Here is a 15,250-nt window from a genome sequence, read left to right on the forward strand (position 1 = left end):
TTGTTCCCCATCTTTAAAAAAAATATAGTGAACCAACACATTATTTGCACTTTTATTTCAAAACTAATTTCCTCATGGCTCTCTATTGTCCCTTTACAGCAGACACTATAGTGAGCAATATGTTTGGAACATCAAATCGCAATAAGATCGCAGTATCAAATTGCTATACATTGAGCATTGTGAGAATCACAGTACATATCATATCGGCACCTAAGTATCGTGATAATATCGTATCATGAAGTCCCTGGCAATTCCCAGCCTTATCAGCAACTGAAGCTCAGACACAAGATTTGACATGTAGTAAATCTGAATATTCACAGACGCTTCTCTATCTGTCCTCTCTCTGTCTCAGAATGCCAACTGATGAAGACAGAACGACCAAAGCCCAACACATTCATCATCAGATGTCTACAATGGACCACCGTCATAGAGAGGACCTTCCATGTGGACACGCCAGAGGAAAGGTAGGCTCAGTGCTTAGTCTGCTTATCTATGGCCAACTGACTGCTCTACCCAGTACCCAGTATATCTATGAAAACAGTACGTCTATGAAAACAGTACATCTATGAAAAGTCGTAGTGTAGCTCTCTAGTCAGGAGGTCATGTGAAACTGAGATAAATTGTTCACTAGTTCCATTTTAAATGATGGTTTACTATGATAATCTGTAAGAGGGATGGTCAACTTTGATGGGAGTGGGGCCACAAAACAATCTGAACTCATCATGAGGGGCTGCAGTGGCTCGTGGGTCTGCGTACCCACATCCATACCTACACATGTAGCCAGAATCGGCCTTAGCCTTTTGGGGGCCCTCCTGCCAACGGATAGAAGAAATGTAAGTTACTTACCTGCAATTCTTCACATTTTGCCATTGGGTGGATAGAAATGTTTGCAGTTTTGAATGTGATATCTGAGTGAGAATGACTAAGAAAATCAATGGGGTTCCCCAGTCCAAAATTTGACCATGATTACTACATGTTTAGATAGCAGGGTAGACTAACTTACCAATCTAAAAATGTTTAGCTGACATGGCTAATTGACTGACATAATAAGAGTAAAACTGCTGATGCACAACCATTTTCCGAAATTGCACCTTGTGTATTCTACCTCACAACATTAAGTTGAGACCCCGACTGAGTTCCCTCCTCCCAAAAATGAAATTGATCTGCGGTGGCGGGCCGCCTATAATATGACTATGAAATACTTAATACTCAATGGTATTCTAGAGATAATGTTGTGTGAACGTTTTCTGCGACAAACATATTTGTCCTCAGTTTCAGATCCATTTGAAATTAGAGCAGTGTGTCATTTAACAAAGATGAATAGAAAACACAGATCATACATGCTCCATTCCAGTAAAACCAACCAGGTGATCAGCAGAGGGGGTTGTGGGGGGTTTGTATGTAGGCTAGAAAAGAGACCTTTCAAGTATAGTAGCACTGGCATAAATTCTCCAGCTGTCCTTCTAGGAAATGGAGATGTTTATCTCTCTCCAGAAAGAACAGTGTTTGCCCATAAGACTTAAGATAATAAGCTGTGCCTGTTCACAGTTGGCACAAATACAGACGATCCTCTCTTCTGTCTCTGGGGAACAGGCAACTGCAGGCAGCGACCTGTGAGAGTGAGCTACGGAGCAGAGCTGGGTAGAGGAAGCAGCACTGGCAGATGTTATGGTCTTAAACTCTACTTTCTGCTGGGGAAGTGAGGAGAATTTGAGTTCGAGCTGTAGCCTCACTAGACAGGCCAAGGGGTCGAGGGGAAGTGCAGCCAGCGGTTAAGAGGAAAGGTTAAACGTATTTTCCAGTTTCTGTCTTAAACCTTACAGCCACTGTACTGTACTGTGTCTCTGGCTGGCTGGCAGCAGCATTTACTGTACTGTACCCGCCTGGCACGGGCCCAGCATCGGCAGGCCCACGAGTGAGGAGAGGGGAGGCACCAGCTGGCATGTCGCCCGACTGTAGTCAGGCCCATTATCTCTCATTAGCGAAAAAATCTCATTATACGTAAAAAAAAAAAATGGAGGGGGTAGGGAGAGATGGCTCGGCTCGCATTCATCTGCACGACCTTGAGAGGATTCCCATTGCTTTTTATGTGTACACTGTGCCGTTTGATTGTTCAAATGGAACACAACTTTTCTTTGCCCTTGTTCGGAGTCACATCCGATATATTCAGAAACCTGAGTGAAGCTGGGAAAAGGTGTTCAGAAAGAGTCTTTTTGTGTCGGTATGGATTTGCATCTTGTTCAATCCCTCATTGTAACATATGGGCCTCTCAAAGTCCAAACAAAACATGGAACAAAAAAACCCCACACTGATGCTACTTTGTGAGTCAAATGTTCTGTTTGTTTTATCACGTTACCACATGTGCTAGATGTCCTGTTTTACTTCTGGGGGGAATGCCATTAACAATTGTGATTGCGTTTCTGTAAAGGAAGGAAGCGAAGTCTCCTCCCTCGCAAACGGAAACTCTAGTTCAAACCCCTCCCTTCTGCTAATTTCACCTGTATTTATCATGGCCCGAAAGGACATTTTTGGTTTCATGAATTTTTACAATATAGCCAATTTTGACTGCGGATGTGGAATCTAGTGGAAACCGTTTATCATCTGCACACGGGCTTTGAAAATCACTACACGAGTTTAAGCATCGCCTTCTCCCCAATCCTGATTCGTCCAAATAATCAATGACGAAAAACCAAAGCCAGGAACTACTACTGCTGCCCGTAATCATATAATTCTACATGAACCTTGACAGATTCTCACCGTTTCATTTGTCCACAAGAATCGGTCCATGAGAGATTAACGTACTGTAAATGAAAGTTTCCAAATGCTAACGATCCCCTCCTGTGGAATGTTGATGTAGCAGCAGTACAACCCAGAGGGAAGCACAAACCACACACGGATATATTCATCATCATTAAATACACACGTGCTCACAAATCCAAATGCATCACTCTTTTAATGCAACAGATGTTGTATTGCACAACAAATGAAAACCCAATGGGGGGTAAAGCCATTTGCAAACACGCAGTAGTTCCCATTGACATAAACTCATTTGTGAACATTTGTTTTGTTTTAAAGTGACTGATCATTGACGATTACATAGATGATTGCATAGATTAGCCTTTGTTGAAAGTTCCAGTTTTACCCCATTGTGAAGGTGTAATGAAGAGATTGCACTGTCTAAAGATCATTCTTAACTTAGCAGAATGTCATTGATTATGCATAATGGTGTCACATTAGACGTCAAACAAGTAGCTACATTTCACTGTGAAATATCACTGTTACCATGCAGAAGTTTGTTCATGTGTCTGTGTTACAGCTGCTGTACGGTATGAGTTCAAATAGGCTAACCATACTCCAGACTATTGTTATACTGTTTATGCAACTTTACAGGTGTACATATCCTGACAGGGACAAGTGGACAGGGCTAACCAGACTATAGACTGTTAAGACACTATACCTACAGTTGCGGTCAAATATATTAGCACCCTTGCAAGATTCACTATTTCTTTTATAATCAGTTGAAATTGAAAACACTTTTGGTGTTCACACGTGTATTTGTTTGATTTCCAACTTCACAGGACAAATATATAAATAATTTCAAATTCAAATGAACTTGGTTAGAGGCAAGTCATTTACTGTGTAATTTATCACACGTGGTAAGTTGCAGCTGCCTACTGGGTAAATATTGCCATTCAACCAGTTTTGAAAAGGGAAACAGAACATTCTGCTCCATCGCAAGCCATAGTAAAGTGCAAGGGTGCCAATATATTTGACCCCATCTGTAACTAGAGGTTTGTGTTCTGCTGTGTTTTTCAAACAGGGATGAGTGGACGGAGGCCATCCAGATAGTAGCAGACAAACTCCAAAGACAGGAGGAAGAGAGGATCCAATGCAGTCCCACGTCTCAGATGGACAACATCGGAGAGCTGGAGGAGATGGACACCTCTACCAGCCACCATAAACGGAAGGTAAGAGATACATCTGGACCACTGACTTTTTTTGTGATAGTAATTGTCAGCAAACATGAATAGATACATACAAAATGAAGTTACATCCCAATCCCATCCCGCCCGAGGACCTAAGGGATGAAATGAAATAAACATACAAATTCTAAGCAACACGTCGTGAAGTATTTCAGTAGCGAGAAGCCATTGGTTCTTCTTTAGCTCCACTGACTAAAGGATGACCACACCACAGGAGACATATCCTGATTGACTGATACAGAAACACTGATAGAATCATTTTGCGGAGCTGTTAAATTATGTGTCAAGTTTCCCATCAGTCCTCCAAAATCAGACACAAATTCTGCTTTCTACAACTATTATAACTGCACTGACTTGACCTACGGTTTCTTTCAGACAATGAATGACTTTGACTACTTAAAACTACTGGGAAAAGGCACATTTGGTAAAGTGATTCTAGTGCGAGAGAAGGCTAACGGGAAATATTATGCAATGAAGATTTTGAAGAAGGAAGTCATTATTGCAAAGGTACGTTTCACTCCATGTTAATTACTTCCTCACACTAAACCGAACTGCTAGCAGGTTGAATGACGTTGTATAAAGAAATGACTGTGACATTCATATGCTGTGTTGTCTCAGAAGCACTGTTCTATTCTCTACCTTATATCCCACAGGATGAAGTGGCACACACACTCACAGAGAGCAGAGTATTAAAAAACACCAGGCACCCTTTCCTAACTGTGAGTACGCATCCCTACACACACACACACACACACACTCACACAAAGGCACGCACGCACGCTCACATGTACCCATGCATACAATAGACAAAAGCAGTTAGCAGCACATTGAGCCTATATGTACCTGAAACCCCCAGAGACTCATTATAATGCAGTGCATGAACTGTTAGAAATGAACAGCCCGAGTCTAGCTTTACATCTGTCGACAAGACACCACTGAGAGGTCATTTCAGTGATACTCCAGATGCTGTTGTTCGCTGCAAAACACACACAAGCAAAAACACACACACACACACACACACACACACATGCAGCAAAACAATTAAGGTTCATATGACATCACGGTAACGTTCCACCTTGTTTCACTTTCTCTCACATCTGCAATCAAGGCTTAAGAGAGTCAAAGAGCAACTGTTATTTTGTTTAATGTGTACTCCCTGGATAGAAATGTACTTCTCTCTGAAAAACAACAAGAATATACATATGTGCTAGGTGTGAAAACCATCCTCAGGTTGTGGAGCTGACGGTAGTGTTTCTGTTCCTCCTGTTTCAGTCTTTGAAGTATTCCTTCCAGACTAAAGACCGCCTGTGCTTTGTAATGGAATATGTGAATGGAGGAGAGGTAAGCCCTGACTAGTATCTGTGTCTCTCTCTCTCTCACTGTCTATCTGTGGCTCTCTGTCTGTCTGTCTGTGGCTCTCTCTCTCTCTCTGTCTGTCTGTCTGTGGCTCTCTGTCTGTCTGTCTGTGGCTCTCTCTCTCTCTCTGTCTGTCTGTGGCTCTGTCTCTCTCTCTCGAAAGTTACCCATTCACTCACACACAGAGGAGTACAGCACACGGGCAGTCCTGTGTAGGTCCTGTCTGTGGAACGTAAGATTCATGTTGTACTTTTGAGTTTGCAGGATCATTCTATACTGAAATAATTCAGATTGACCAATGAGCATTGTATGAATGTATCATGGTCTAATACATTCCTTCTGTCGCTTCCACAGTATTTCTCTCTGGTAAAGTTGGATATTTTCTGCTTCCAGAAAACTGGTCTCCACCTGTCACCATTCCAAACCTTTTCCCAATTTATGTCCATTTGAACACACCTATGGGTGATATTACTGAAATGACATTCTGAAATGATTTTTGATTCGCAAAAATTTCGATTTACGGCATTTTTAATCGGGATGCTTTGCAATCTTGCGTTCATTCCCTCAGTCTAAACATCACCTGCTCCCTCCATCAGTCCAGCCAGCTCCAACCCAGAACCCCCTCACCTTAGTGGGCCGATCTGTCTGCCTGCCTCCCTCCCTCATCTTTACAAACCTGCCTGCCGCATTCACAGCTGCCAGTGCTCTGATGAAGGCCCACCTGTCCTCACCCATAGCCCCCCCTCTACCCCACACCTCCCCTCTCCTCCCCACCTGTCAGGCTGGTCAGGCTGATCAGGCAGGCCGTTAGCACCGCCCCAGTGGCCATATGCAAACCTCCCTCAACAATTAATGGAAGATGTGCCGCCCCGTGTCCTCCTGGGTAATTTGTACAAGAGGAGCTCGGGCAGGGAGACAGGAGGGGGAGCGGGATGGCAGAGAAATTACAGAGAGCCTTGACATCTGACAGAGAGAGAGAGAGAGAGAATGGAGGAGAGGGTATTCCCATACTCACTCTTTCAAAAATGAAAAGATGATTGCAGAAAAGGGCGCCGGCCTCTTTAATGGGATGTTAGCCCATGAGCGGCGCCGATTGCCTTTAACAAGATTGGTGTATTGATTAAAAGGCTGATTTAACAGGCCGCACCGGCTACCCGGTGGAGAGATGGGGATGATGCGCCAGCTGCTGTCTAAGTTCGCCGGGCGTCCTCCAAGGGCCCCACCATCCATCATCTCAATATGGCGATGGGAGGCAGTTTATGTTGTGTTAATTTCCTCCAATAAATCAGTAATTATTGCAATCCTGTCCCTGCTGTTTATCCTGCAGCTGTTTTTCCATTTGTCGAGAGAGCGGGTGTTCTCTGAGGACCGCACGCGCTTCTACGGTGCCGAAATAGTCTCCGCTCTGGACTACCTGCACTCCGCCAAGATTGTGTACCGGGATCTCAAGGTAAACAAAAAAAGCAGGAAAGTAATCAGATATTTGGGAAGTTGTTGTTTCCCTCACCTAATGTGGCCCATTATCCTGTGCGAGTGGCACGGGATGTGGGGAATGTATTAAAAGCTCCAGAGTTTTCAGTTTTGGGAGAGAGGGGCTTTTTGAAAAACATCAAAATTCTCTCGGGTGTGTGAAAGATGACACAGCGTTTCGCTTACAGCCTTGGCCCAAGCCTGCCTGAAAGGAGCCAAGAAACATGAAAAAAGAAGCGTTTGCCATTAAAATTAAAAGGTTGAACGGCTTGACTAGCTTGAGGTTTCTTTCCCTTCATCTGCTAGGAACTGTGAACAAGAAGGAGACTCGTTTACTTTCCTCCTTGTTATTAACGTGACTCTGGTCAGACCATTCAACTTCCCTCACAATGTAAAGTGAAGTGTCTCCACAACACATTTTACTGGCTGAGACATGAGTAGAGGCAGAGGCAGACAGTACATTTTCTTGTGTACTTGAAATGATCAAATAAACTTGGGGGACATAGAGAGGAATCACAGACTGCCTTCTCTTGTGCAGCTCAGCAGTACAGTACGTGTTGTCAGAGTCGTTGAGTTTGCTGTACATCCCTGGGCTTTTATAAGCCTGTTTTTCTAACTGTGTTGCACTGCAGTGCTTGTCTGTCCTTGTGGCATTGTTCTGCCCACACACTGGCTTGGCCTTCAGTGCTTTCAAAGTGGTTTCCTGTTCCCCTGCAGCTGGAGAACCTAATGCTAGACAAAGACGGACACGTCAAAATCACAGACTTCGGGCTCTGCAAGGAAGGAATCACAGATGCTGCTACAATGAAGACTTTCTGTGGAACGCCGGAGTACCTAGCTCCAGAGGTACAGCACTGTCCCTTCTAAACCCACATTCCCTGTCTGGTATATTCACCCCTTCAAACCCCTGACATACAGTACAAAACTCACCCGAGCTTTAGAACTGAATTGTATTAGGTCTACATCCTTATTATAGTTGTGTACCCCAGTTCATTTTGATTTACAACTAAACATCATAAACCCACTACAATAACCAGTCTATTGAGATACTGTAGCCTATTTATGGCCAAGACTTTAAGATTCATCTGCCAAATAATGCTTGCAGCTATGGCAGCAGGTTTACATCATCCTCATGGCAGAGTCCCATAGCTAATGACGCCATTGGGACTCACACTGCCTCTCACAGTGAGCATAATGTAAACCCCCTCACATGCTCTATAGGAGACACTGTCCCTGGCGCCAGGCTGACAAACAAGTGGATGTGTGAAGTTGTAAGATTGAAATTGAGGAATCTAGTTATATCAAACACCGTTCTGCTGTGATTTCTCATTGGCTAATTTGTTTGATCTTCTCTCTTTATTTAAAGCTAGAATGTTTAGTTATTACATCCATTTTTGGACTTATGATGTATGTATGAATGATGTATGCTCTTTGATTCTTGAACAATATAACTTATAAATGGCTCATGAACTTAGTTAAATTGTCAAACCCCATCAGAACCCAAAATATAAACTGTTTTTACTCCAATGTTTGTAAACAATGTAAATGTAAACAAACACTGTATATCCTCATAACCTCAAGGAGGGTACCTTGCATCCATAGCTCTGTGTATGAATTTTAGAATGGTTACATCTTTCCTGACGCATCTCTCAGCATTTCACCAAAACGGGTGTACTGCAGATTCTAGCTTTAAGTAGTCACTTTCATTTTCAATAATGAACTGCTATTTTCTGGTCATTAACAACAGTAAAGTAGATGTACAATATTTTACAACTCAATAACAAGTATTTGGTGTCCTTTCTGAAGGACAAAAAAATCATTTAAAAACTTACCACATTGCAAACCATTTTTTTTCCTTTAACCAATGCTTAAACATAACCAACGTTATGGTGTCAGGTTTTTACTGCAATGCATATTTATGAAGTGCAGAGGAGTGAGGACTGTGGGTCGGGTGGGGGAAGAAAGGCATGGGATAGAGGGGGGCATAGATCCCACTTAAAAAAGTATGGAGGACAATTTGGCGCTGGATTTTGTTTTGCTAAGGCCCTCCGCTGTGCCAGGAGATGATTTGAGTGTTGGTTATTTTTCACAAGAGTATGTGATTGCACAAAAAAGTACATGCTAAATAGAGGCAGATGGTGGCAGATGGGGGAGGTTGGAAGAAGGTGGCTGGGAAACCTGGAAATCTATACCGCCGTACTGGTGTAAAAATAACAGAACACACTCAGCGCCAAGTTCCAGAGATGCAAAGTAGCTGGGATTTAAAACAGGGAAGTTAAAATATTCCAATGCTTTGGGGTTATAAAAATGACATTTAGATAGTTTTTCTTTTTATTTATGTGTAAAATATATTTGATTTGCCTTGTTTAGAAAGGGAAAATGAGAATACCAAAAATATTTTTTCTTAATAATACATTTTGTACAAATACTCTCCTAGTTTTGGTTACTTTAGCCTTATTGAAATAACTCAGTGACTCTTTCTCATTTTGATATGCATGTATTTTTTACAAAGTAAAAACATGTGCAGGTTAAATACTTTTGGGAAGATATAACCAAATGATTTGGTAACTCAGTAAAAATATATTCAATTGTTTATATTGTAGTGTTTCAATGCACATTTATGCACCATGTATATATGTACATTTAGCCTGTTATGTTTCTTTATGTGTGTGTGTACACAAGCTAGGGCAGGCTGGGCGGGCGGAGCTGTGTGTTTGTTCCCTGTGCCCCGCTGGGTAACTGGGCTGGTGGAGCCAAAGGCTCTCTCTCTCTGTCCCTGCCCAGCCAAGCCTGCCAAGGGCCCCAGTCAGTCCTGGGAGCAGCAGCCCCGCCACATGGCTGTCCGAACGGGGCCTGTTCCTCCCCTCCAGGCTTGCCTCTCTGCCTGTGGCTCTGGAACAGGGGGGACCCCAACTGGCTCTGTGTGTATTAATCGCATCCCTGCCTGCACCCGAGCTGCTCCTGTTACAGTCCCAGGACAAACTCCCAGTCCCAGCTCTCCCTGCACACACACATGCATATGTACAGACACACACACACACACCTCTGGCCCTAGGTGATGAAATGGCATTAAACATGTAACTATTTCTTTCTCCTAACTTTTGGTTTGATGAGGGGGGGAAGGATATTCCATCTGCTGTGCGTGGTAGCATTCCTCCTCAGGTTTTTACTTGGTAATCCAGTGTTATCCCTCCAGCATTATGTTCAAACCCATGAATAGTTCATCTTTGACTGTACCACTGTTTCTCTCAGTGATGCTGATTTCCATCCAGCCGGTTGCCCGTCTTGATAAGCTCAATACGTGTTTTTACCAGCAATTTGCTTCCAGAGTGTTATTTAGTTTTATAATTCTCAGCTTTTTGGGATTACATGTAGTGTACAAACACAGTAACTTGTTTCAGTCATTTAAAGTTCAGTCTAACTGAATTCTTAGTGATTAGGGCCTGTATTCATAAAGCGTCTTGAGTGAGTAGGAGTGCTGATCTAGGATCAGGTCCTCCTTGTCTTCTTCAATATAATCTAAATGGCAAAACCTATCCTTGATCAGCACTCCTACTCTGAGATGCTTTATGAATCCGTCCCAGAAATTCAGAATGTTTTTTTGGAGGTTTTCATGATGTCTTGGTTTATATTTTCTGGTTAGGACTACTCTTTAAGACAGCGGAGGAGGATCATTGCGTTGACACGTCCAGGTTCTACTTCCCATTAAGATTAGAGACAAGACATTACTATTCTAGAGATTCAGAGCATATGCTTAACTGGCCTCTCTCCAGCACCACTTGTCGTTAGGTAGGCATATTAATTAGGCTTTTCCTCAGCGACGGTCTGAAATGGAGCCTGTACTCCCTCCATCTCTCTTCCTTCCTCGCTTTTTCAACAAGGTGAACGGCAGCACACCTGAGACGATGTAAGAGAAGGGGAAGGAGAAGAGCAGGTTGATTGTATATTAGGACAGCAGCCCAGATAGAAGGCTTTGATTCAGCCGTGGCTCCTCTGGCTCCATGCTTCCCGTAGCCAGGTATCCACCTCTCTTTCTCTGGTGGGGCTGCCCTTGAACCAGCGGGTCACATCATGATGGCGAGGCCCTCTATGTCCATCCAGGAGCGTTTCCTGTCTGCCCGTGCCAGGTAGGGCCTCCAGCGCCAGCCACTTGGCTTGGCCAACAGGGGCATCTGTGACACGCAGCAGCAGCAGAGTGACAGCCATCGCAGTCTATGTAGTGATGCCACTGCATGATGCTGTTGGGTTCTCATGTCACAGGAACACCGTACCGTGGAATAGGGCTTTGTGTTAGTCATAGTAAACCAGCTGGACCTGGAAACAGAAACTCGCAAGGGTCAAATGTCCAGCAGGTCGTTTGTTAACCAACTTTGCGTCAAAAGTCGGTTGTATGTAAAACGCTTGGCGAAATAACAAAGTTGATGTGCTTCGTGTGTGTGTTGTTGGCAGGGGTGATTGGACCAGTTTGCAGCAGTTTGTTCCTCTGAACTGCAGTGTTGAATAGAGGAGTTAGTGCCTGTCTCATAGGGATACCATACAGTTCATATTAATAATATGTTCTTATTCTATGATCTGTGTGTCTGTCCAGGTGCTGGAGGACAATGACTATGGCCGGGCGGTGGACTGGTGGGGCCTGGGCGTGGTCATGTATGAGATGATGTGCGGTCGGCTGCCCTTCTACAACCAGGACCACGAGAAGCTGTTTGAGCTCATCCTCATGGAGGACATCAAGTTCCCCCGCACGCTGTCGTCAGACGCCAAGTCACTGCTGTCAGGACTACTCATAAAGGACCCCAACAAAAGGTATAGGCCAGGAAATACTGTATACACCCTGGACAGCCAGACTCCAAGCAGCACTGCTCACCATCCAATAATGCCCCATTGGAAGTGACTATACACTAGTGCTATTTAAACTAACTATCAGTTTGAGGTCAATTCAATTTTACACTCAGTTAACCCCAAGCCTGCTAACTTTAAAAAGCTTCAAGTCAATACTATCTATTCATCAAATTCAAAGTACTGTAACACTAATGTCTTGGTGGCAGACAAACCTTTGAATAATTTGTGACGTTCTTACTTTTCACAGACTTGGAGGAGGTCCAGATGATGCTAAAGAAATCATGGGACATAGTTTCTTTACTGGAATCGAGTGGCAAGATGTTTATGATAAGAAGGTAATGCCTGTAATACCAGTTCTATAATACAGTGGGGCAAAAAAGTATTTAGTCAGCCACCAATTGTGCAAGTTCTCCCACTTAAAAAGATGAGAGAGGCCTGTAATTTTCATCATAGGTACACTTCAACTGTGACAGACAAAATTAGGGAAAAAAATCCAGAAAATCACATTATTTGCAAATGATGGTGGAAAATAAGTATTTGGTCAATAACAAAAGTTTATCTCAATACTTTGTTATATACCCTTTGTTGGCAATGACAATGACAGAGGTCAAACGTTTTCTCTAAGTCTTCACAAGGTTTTCACACACTGTTGCTGGTATTTTGGCCCATTCCTCCATGCAGATCTCCTCTAGAGCAGTGATGTTTTGGGGCTGTTGCTGGGCAACACGGACTTTCAACTCCCTCCAAAGATTTTCTATGGGGTTGAGATCTGGAGACTGGCTAGGCCACTCCAGGACCTTGAAATGCTTCTTACGAAGCCACTCCTTTGTTGCCTGGGCGGTGTGTTTGGGATCATTGTCATGCTGAAAGACCCAGCCACGTTTCATCTTCAATGCCCTTGCTGATGGAAGGAGGTTTTCACTCAATATCTCACGATACATGGCCCCATTCATTCTTTCCTTTACACGGATCAGTCGTCCTGGTCCCTTTGCAGAAAAACAGCCCCGAAGCATGATGTTTCCACCCCCATGCTTCACAGTAGGTATGGTGTTCTTTGGATGCAACTCAGCATTCTTTGTCCTCCAAACACGACAAGTTGAGTTTTTACCAAAAAGTTATATTTTGGTTTCATCTGACCATATGACATTCTCCCAATCTTCTTCTGGATCATCCAAATGCTCTCTAACAAACTTCAGACGGGCCTGGACATGTACTGGCTTAAGCAGGGGGACACGTCTGGCACTGCAGGATTTGAGTCCCTGGCGGCGTAGTGTGTCACTGATGGTAGGCTTTGTTACTTTGGTCCCAGCTCTCTGCAGGTCATTCACTAGGTCCCCCCGTGTGGTTCTGGGATTTTTGCTCACCTTTGTGATCATTTTGACCCCACGGGGTGAGATCTTGCGTGGAGCCCCAGATCGAGGGAGATTATCAGTGGTCTTGTATGTCTTCCATTTCCTAATAATTGCTCCCACAGTTGATTTTTTCAAACCAAGCTGCTTACCTATTGCAGATTCAGTCTTCCCAGCCTGGTGCAGGTCTACAATTGTGTTTCTGGTGTCCTTTGACAGCTCTTTGGTCTTGGCCATAGTGGAGTTTGGAGTGTGACTGTTTGAGGTTGTGGACAGGTGTCTTTTATACTGATAACAAGTTCAAACAGGTGCCATTAATACAGGTAACGAGTGGAGGACAGAGGAGCCTCTTAAAGAAGAAGTTACAGATCTGTGAGAGCCAGAAATCTTGCTTGTTTGTAGGTGACCAAATGCATATTTTCCACCATAATTTGCAAATAAATTCATAAAAAATCCTACAATGTGATTTTCTGGATTTGTTTTCTCATTTTGTCTGTCATAGTTGAAGTGTACCTATGATGAAAAGTACAGGACTCTCTCGTCTTTTTAAGTGGGAGAACTTGCACAATTGGTGGCTGACTAAATACTTTTTTGCCCCACTGTATATACACATTCATATTGTAGAATCATGTTGAGTCCTACAGGACTCCTACTCTTTCCTCCCCTCACCAATATGCATTCCTGATCATAGTTTGCTAACTCACTGTCTAGATAGAGGAAAGTTATCCTTGTTCTGTCAGTGCTTTACCATCACAGACACAGTGCACACCTAAGATGATGCAACCCTGGTAGCAGAGGGAGGTGAAATGCATTGTGGGAGGTGTAAACTCGTTGCCTCCAGTCCTGCCTGTGTGCTGCAACACCTCTGTGACACAAGTGCTGTGTGTTTCCCTCCCCTCCTACCTAGCTGATACCGCCCTTCAAACCTCAGGTGTCGTCAGAGACTGATACCAGGTATTTTGACGAAGAATTCACGGCGCAGACAATTACAATAACTCCCCCTGAAAAATGTGAGTGAAACTTTTTCTTATTCTTTTTTACTAATGTTTAAAAGGTGAGACACTGTCACTTGACACTTTACTCGGGCTATGTTAGATGTGCAAGTGGTATAACAGTGTTGTTCCATATGTTAGACGATCATGTCTTATTTTGGGTCTAGATTGTATCAGGGCCACGCTAGCCGACAGCCGCATAGCAGTTGTTTTAGCAGTGTTAGAGATGGAACTGCTGCGTTAGGGCTGTCAAATTCACAAGCGGCTCCTGGAATTCGACCTAAAATTAAACTTCAATCAGTATAGATGAAGGGGAGGAGACATGTCAAATAAGGATTTTTGGCCTTGAAACAATTGAGACATAGATTGTGTGCCAATCAGAGGGTGAATGGACAAGACAAAACATTTATTGTGCATTCGGAAAGTATTTTGATCCCTCGTCTTTTTCCACATTTTGTTACATTACAGCCTTATACTAAAATTAATTAAATAAAAATCAATCTACACACTACCCCATAATGACCAATCAAAAACTGTTTTTTAGAAATGTTTGCACATGTAAACATACTGTTGAAGTCGGATGTTTACAGACACGTAGGTTGGAGTCATTAAAACTAGTTTTTCAACCACTCCACAAATTTCTTGCTAACAAACTATAGTTTTGGCAAGTCGGTTAGGACATCTACTTTGTGCATGACACAAGTAATTTTTCCAACAATTGTTTACAGACAGATTATTTCACTTATTCACTGTATCACAATTCCAGTGGGTCAGAAGTTTACATGCACTAAGTTGACTGTGCCTTTAAACAGCTTGGAAAATACCAGAAAATTATGTCATGGCTTTAGAAGCTTCTGATAGGCTAATTGACATAATTTCTGTCAATTGGAGGTGTACCTGTGGATGTATTTCAAGGCCTACCTTAAAACTCAGTGCCTCTTTGCTTGACATAATGGACAAATCTAAAGAAATCAGCTAAGTTCTCAGAAAAAAAATGGTAGACCTCCTCCACAAGTCTGGTTCATCCTTGGGGGCAATTTCCAAACGCCTGAAGGTTTTTTATTTTATTTTTTATTTCTTATTTCACCAGGCTAGTTGAGAACAAGTTCTCATTTACAACTGCGACCTGGCCAAGATAAAGCAAAGCAGTGCGACACAAACAACAACACAGAGTTACACATGGAATAAACAAACATACAGTCAATAATACAATATAAAAAGTATATTTACATTGTGTGCAAATGAGGTAGGATAAATGAGG

At 43.0% G+C, this 15,250-nt stretch overlaps 1 protein-coding gene across 2 annotated transcripts in view; it reads left to right on the forward strand.

Annotated features, from left to right (window-relative positions):
• Positions 1 to 15,250, forward strand: part of akt3a (AKT serine/threonine kinase 3a) — a 134,044-nt gene that overhangs the window by 111,458 nt on the left and 7,336 nt on the right. For both annotated transcript variants that reach the window (XM_021576349.3, XM_021576348.3), the window contains exons 4-13: positions 353 to 464; positions 3,821 to 3,968; positions 4,359 to 4,490; positions 4,637 to 4,702; positions 5,256 to 5,324; positions 6,667 to 6,789; positions 7,527 to 7,655; positions 11,398 to 11,612; positions 11,896 to 11,983; positions 13,905 to 14,007. In XM_021576349.3, coding sequence (XP_021432024.1) covers positions 353 to 464; positions 3,821 to 3,968; positions 4,359 to 4,490; positions 4,637 to 4,702; positions 5,256 to 5,324; positions 6,667 to 6,789; positions 7,527 to 7,655; positions 11,398 to 11,612; positions 11,896 to 11,983; positions 13,905 to 14,007 — 1,185 coding nt within the window. The remainder of the gene's footprint in view (positions 1 to 352; positions 465 to 3,820; positions 3,969 to 4,358; positions 4,491 to 4,636; positions 4,703 to 5,255; positions 5,325 to 6,666; positions 6,790 to 7,526; positions 7,656 to 11,397; positions 11,613 to 11,895; positions 11,984 to 13,904; positions 14,008 to 15,250) is intronic.

Source organism: Oncorhynchus mykiss, chromosome 20 (genome assembly GCF_057628025.1).
Source record: "Oncorhynchus mykiss isolate SJ-2025 chromosome 20, ASM5762802v1, whole genome shotgun sequence".
In the NCBI taxonomy this organism is placed as follows: Eukaryota; Metazoa; Chordata; class Actinopteri; order Salmoniformes; family Salmonidae; genus Oncorhynchus; species Oncorhynchus mykiss.